The sequence below is a fragment of the Anabrus simplex genome, chromosome 7 (assembly GCF_040414725.1).
Source record: "Anabrus simplex isolate iqAnaSimp1 chromosome 7, ASM4041472v1, whole genome shotgun sequence".
Classification (NCBI taxonomy): Eukaryota; Metazoa; Arthropoda; class Insecta; order Orthoptera; family Tettigoniidae; genus Anabrus; species Anabrus simplex.
In genome coordinates this window covers 3,882,562-3,888,561 of record NC_090271.1, presented here as the reverse complement: position 1 = coordinate 3,888,561, position 6,000 = coordinate 3,882,562, and the positions used below count along the sequence as shown (strand labels likewise).

Sequence of the window (6,000 nt, the reverse complement as noted above, 5' to 3'; positions counted from 1 at the left end):
CTTCCTCATAGGCTTTAATCAGTCGGGTTTTGCCCGGTGTTGATAACCTGTCATGTGATGGTCCAGATACATCCACTCCCTCCCTTTCCCCTTCACCTTCTTCCCAAGGCTCCTTTTCTTTCTTTTCTTTTTCTTTCCCTATTGTAATTACTGTAGCTTCAGAAATTTTAAAGCTGCTGTTGTTCTTTCTACAACTTTGTTAACGTCTATCAGTGGGCCTCCATTTTTCCCTTCAGCCTCAAAATATTCCCGTAAGGCACATACCATATCGCGAGCTTGACCACAAATAGCGTAAGGCACATACCATATCGCGAGCTTGACCACAAATAGCGAAGCCATGCCTCCCCATTACGCTTGCCTTTTTTCTAGGTGAATGAATTCTAGGTCGCCCTCGTTGTGGTTTTGCGGCGCTCTGAACGGGTTGCAACATTTTGAGTTCAGTAAATGAGACGGTGTTAAAATTACACTATACTACACAATACTAATTTACACTACACTAGAATGCCAGCCTCAATAACGATACACTTATTAACACGAACACAATAGCACTATAATATTTAGTTGATTTAAAAAACACACTATACAACGATATCACTCAAAGTAGACATTGTTAGCCCAGCCACATGTGCTACGGTATACTATATAGGCAACGTGGAACTCGGACCGACCGCCTCTCGAAGCTTTAAGACAGCGGGGGTAGGAAATGGGAGAGTGCATGCCGGGCTGGGATTGGCTGAAACGGGAGGCGTGTACTGGTTGCCATAGTAACTGCCACCTGCTACTACCACGCTGAGAGCTGTCAGAACACGCACATTGTTTTAATAGCACTATACATTATTATCGCCGTTTGGCTCGCGGCGCGGGGGGCGAGGCGATTGGTTGGGAAGGGTAAAGGAGAGGGGGAGGAGCCGTAAGCTGACCCGGATGTACGTCACTGCGCCGGATGTTAATTCTTCGCGCTATCTGTTGATAGTAATACTAAGGTATTGCACCAGAATGCACACTGTGGCGCTATCTCGGAAAAGAGACTAAAACGACTAGCGCCAAGTGGCTTTGAACCGAATTTATCATTGAGTTTCATCTCTATTCTATTCTATCCTCTTTGGTTTAGACTGTTTACGTTGTATAAGCATTAAGCATGTCTCAGCGCGCTCGCAACTTTACGTGCCATAGCTTGAAAATAAAGCTCACTCACCGAACTTTCCCGAAGTTGTCCGATTATTTTCTTACAGCGCTATGTGGCGAAACATGAAACTCCCTCAGGAGCTAGACTCAGCTAGACTCTTGTAATATTTCCGCGTTATTTATTGAATTAATTGGTTTTGATCTTGGGCAATGTTACGTAGTGTGTTGCTAAAGATAGATGGTAAGTAATTAGTCGAAGAATACCATGAAACCTGTGTATGTCTAAATCCTTGCAGTATTTTGAGTTGTTGCAAGTTGTGATATTCTCTTTTACTGACTGGTAACTTTCTGTGGTAGAACTCTCGGACTATGGTATCACTGGCATTCCTAACACATGATGCCTCAAATCTGACCAAAAGCTCGTGTCCCACCGGATAGTGTAAATAACAGTTTCAATAACATTAAATGCTGCATCTGAATTTTGTTAAAATGCATTCATTCTGCTCTGCTATTGTATTGAAAAGGTGGGTCCTTAACATTTTCAATTTACTGCTCTGCTGTCTGCATTAAAACTTGGCAGCTCTTCTCTTTCATCGTCGTCTAGTCGAATTTTACTGATTGTGGTTTTATATGTGGGTCATTCTCCATAAGAGGGCGGGATTTGATAGAAGTTTTAAAACCAAGCTCGATACCTGTAGTCGCTTAAGTGCGTTCAGTATCCAGTATTCGGGAGATGTTTTTCTGTGGTTTCCCATTTTCACGCAAGGCAAATGCTGGGGCTGTACCCTGTGGCGGCTGGTGGTTTAAAAATTCAGTGGTGCACAATTTTTACCATTGATATAATATGATCACAGGCTAATTTTCAAATCCAGATACATTAGCAATACTTATTATTAAAAATAAAGGAAACATTTTACATTTCTATTTTCAGGAATTTTACTACAACCTAGTAACATTTTTTAAATTTAAAAACTCTTTTACCATAATGAAATGAAACACTTTGAGGTAGCCTAATTCCGATATTATATCTGGTTTCGAAATTAAACGTCGCGTGGGCCTGCCCAATCGTTTCACCTCGGATTTTTCTTCGGCAGTCCATTGCGGAAATGGCCCAGAATTAAAGACTGCACCGAATTCATGATCTGGCAAAATACCATAAACTGATAAAAACGCACAATAATAAAATCACGCACGCTGACACGAATGTTTACACAGTGAAATCAATAAGCTATTTAGCTTGGACGCACATAACAAAGCTCACAACTATACTGAAAGAAATGGCGGTTTTTATTTTCAAATTTTAAAGCCATTAGTTATATATCCAGCAGATGAACTTCCATCCAATGTCGCTAGGTGACATCCCTGTTCTAGAACAGACTCTCGCATTGAGCGCCAACGGTCTCTAGTGACTTTGCTAGTAGATGGTTATGTAGGAACTCGGCCGACTGGATCCCTCGCTGCGCTGCAAGGAGCTAGCTAGAGCGACGCATCAGGTTGGCCGTGGTAGGAGGAGCCAGGTTGATAAACCTCCATTTAAGCAATGTATAAGAAGCCACGCCTATCTTTTCCTCTCCCCCCGCACCCCTCTAGCAGCCTAAAAACAATCATCGATCAGCACTGCGCACCCCTCTGGCAGCCCAGGTTTCATCCTTCCTCAGGTTGACTCTCTGCTGCAAACTTTTCGGCTCCTGCAGTGAACATCTTGTAGTTTCCTGTAGTCAATATCTGCTTTTCAAGCTCTTGAAAGGTTTGTCTTGTTGAATGAAAATACAGTAGATGAGTAATGCAAATTATAAAACTTTACCTAAAATAAACATAAAAAATTAATGGGGGTAGCGCAAACCTCAACCTTACGGAGAAACCGCCCCTGGCTGTACCTTACCTTAACTAAGGCCACGGCCGCTTCCTTCCCACTCCTAGCCCTGTCCTGTCCCATCGTTGCCATCAGACATCTGTGTCGGTGCGACGTAAGTTTAAGCAACTTCGGAAAATGGAAGAAATTTTAAAAATTTGAAAATGTTTCTTTTCACTTGATATTGTTTTCTTTTGTCACATTTCATTATGCAGAATACTTCCACAGTACTGGTCCTAATCAATGACCATTACATTTTATTTAACCACTTTTAAAAATGGTATGATCACAGATGTGAGAAAATAATAGCATGGATTGAAGTATTTGTGAGAATGAGGATTTAAGTTTGCTGCAATAAATGTTTTCGGATTTTATAATACTAAAGAATACATTCATTACCATATTAGAAAATAAAAACAAAACGTTTCCTCCTTAAAATCAATATTATCGAAACTTATTTATGTTGTCTTAAAGTATAAAAATAATAAATGTTGACATTAGGGTCAGGGATACAAATTCAATTGTTAAAAAGTAAAAATAATGGCTGTCAATGAAATCTGTTTGCACACTTCCTAAAAAAGAACTGGAGAGGTTTAGATTACATTTTCATGGTTGCACAAGTCATTGCTGACCATGTCTGGTCAAGTATACAAATTACATCTGATACTTCTACAGTAATGTGTCACCAATATTTGGAAAGATGCATTTATTAGAGGATGACCTCATGTAGTGTCTTAATTTTTTTTTTTTTTTTTGGTTCAGTCCGGTTTCTGCACAGTTTCTTTATTCCAGGGGCTAGCCTGTTGTTTATGTTTAGACCAGGTTGGGGACAAGGTGGTGGTGGTGGTGGTGTACTTTCCTCTAGCAGTCTGCTAATTTTCGCTCTCTCTCTCTTTTTTTTTTTTTTTTTCCAATTCATAATATCTCCTACTTCTTCCTCGGCACACTTTTCTAATCTCTCTCTTCTCACATTGACTCATGTCCTATATAAGTTTTATTTTCCTTGCTTCTTTCCTTGCATGGTATAATTCCCATTCCTTTTGATTAGCTTCCTCATATTTGACTGGATCACTCTTTATTGATTTCCCTAGATTTTGCATAGATTCCTCCTTTCATTTGAAGATTTTGAAGCTTAAGTCTTTCTTGTGTATGTATATGTGTATAAACACACACATACATACATACATACATATATATTCATTGTTCTTAGCCTTCTATTACCATTTAAAAAAATCAAATTTTAGGAAAAGATACTTTCCAGTTTCATCATTTAGTGGTGGTGGTGGTGGTAGTTATTGTTTTAAGATGATGTACAACTAGGCAACCATCCTCTATATAACACTAATCAGTACTGGGCTGGATAGCTGCAGTCGTTTCAGTGCGGCCAGTATACAGTATTCTGGAGATAGGTAGTGGGTTCGAACCCCACTGTCGGCAGCTCTAAAGATGGTTTTCTGTGCTTTCCCATTTTCACACCAGGCAAATGCGGGGTTGTACCTTAATTAAGGCCATGGTCGCTTCCTTCCCACTCCTAGCCCTTTCCTGTCCCATCATTACCACAGGACCTATCTGTGTTGGTGCGACGTAAAGCAATTTGTAAAATAAAAAGCAACAAACACTCGCTAATCAGAGAGAAAAATGGAAGGGATCCGACACTTCGAAAAATGAAGGTATCGGCCAAAGAAAGACAAGGGCCACAAAGGACGTGAAAGTGAAAGACTCGCTACCCCTTGGAACGTAATAGCGTCGGGGTTGGAAAAGAACGAGAGTTGACTAAGGGAGCTCAGATAGGAAAGATGAAAGTGAGGAGCCTGGCACAAGTGGAAGCAATGCCAGGACTCTGCTAAAGGGCCCCATGGTCACCAACCCACGCTCCCACGTTGAGAGCCCCTGGAGCCCCTTTTAGTTGCCTCTTACAACAGGAAGGAGCTACTGTGGGTGTTATTCTACAATAGACTACTGCATCACAAACCACCAGGCAAGTTGGCCGTACGGTTAGGGGTGCACATCTGTGAGCTCGCATCCTGGAGATAGTGGGTTCGAGCCCCACTGTCGGCAACCCTGAAGATGGTTTCCGTGGTTTCCCAATTTTCACACCAGGCAAATGCTGGGGCTGTACCTTAATGAAGGCCACGGGGCTATCCCATCATCGCCATAAAACCTATCTGTGTCAGTGCGACGTAAAGTAAATAGCGTTATAAACTCTATGCCTTGTTCTCACCTCCATGAATAGCACTCAAGAATAACAGTAACAGAGGTGAGATTTTTCTTTCCTTTGTTGAAATATTTGAAAACATTTGAGGTTAGGAAATATCACTTTTAGGGTTAGACTCTGTATTACTTAGGATTATAATTTGTGGTATAATGAAATTATTAATCATAAAACTTTTCCTATAAAAATTGACACCTCGTCACAAGATGTTTGTAACATTATAAGGAAGGAGAAATTAATGAAATTTTACTTGGAATGAGTGTCAGAGGAGAAATGTGTTCGTTGCAATTACCAGGAACCTACTGTCCTACCTCCATAAGTACATTTATACATTTATAACCTAACGAAGAGCATTACACGCCATTTTCCTTTGCTGCAGTAGCTATGTGTATTCCTATTGGCGAACGTAACACGTGACGTCATTCCCGTCAGTTTTGATAATGAGATCCCGTTACCAATCGTGGCACAATAAAAGCACACGTAAATGGAACTTGTGAAGTATGACCAATAGTTTTCTCCAGTCCCTACCCTAACCAGTCTAGACTAATGGAGTTTCCACAGGAAACAAGAGGCCTAAGGCTCTAGTTTTCTGTGGAAACACCATTGGTCTGTATCAGTTAGGGTAGGGCCTGGACAAGACCTGTGATATGCGGTCAAGCAAAGGGGGTCTGGGAGCGTATACCCGCAGGTAAAGTAAAGTAAACTAAACTCGTGTCCTCATCCTGATGTGGTGCAGCTCTTTTCAGGCATACATCCAATGGAGGTGAGCTGCTTGTGCCATTTCAACTACAAACCATTCTTAAATTTCTGG

At 41.0% G+C, this 6,000-nt stretch overlaps 1 protein-coding gene across 2 annotated transcripts in view; it reads left to right on the top strand.

Moving 5' to 3' along the window:
- Positions 1 to 1,275: 1,275 nt before the first annotated feature.
- The window catches only part of mRpS2 (mitochondrial ribosomal protein S2), a 65,960-nt gene continuing 61,235 nt past the window's right edge, over positions 1,276 to 6,000 (top strand). For both annotated transcript variants that reach the window (XM_067151011.2, XM_067151010.2), the window contains exon 1: positions 1,276 to 1,366. In XM_067151011.2, coding sequence (XP_067007112.1) covers positions 1,336 to 1,366 — 31 coding nt within the window. In that variant the 5' untranslated portion in view covers positions 1,276 to 1,335. The remainder of the gene's footprint in view (positions 1,367 to 6,000) is intronic.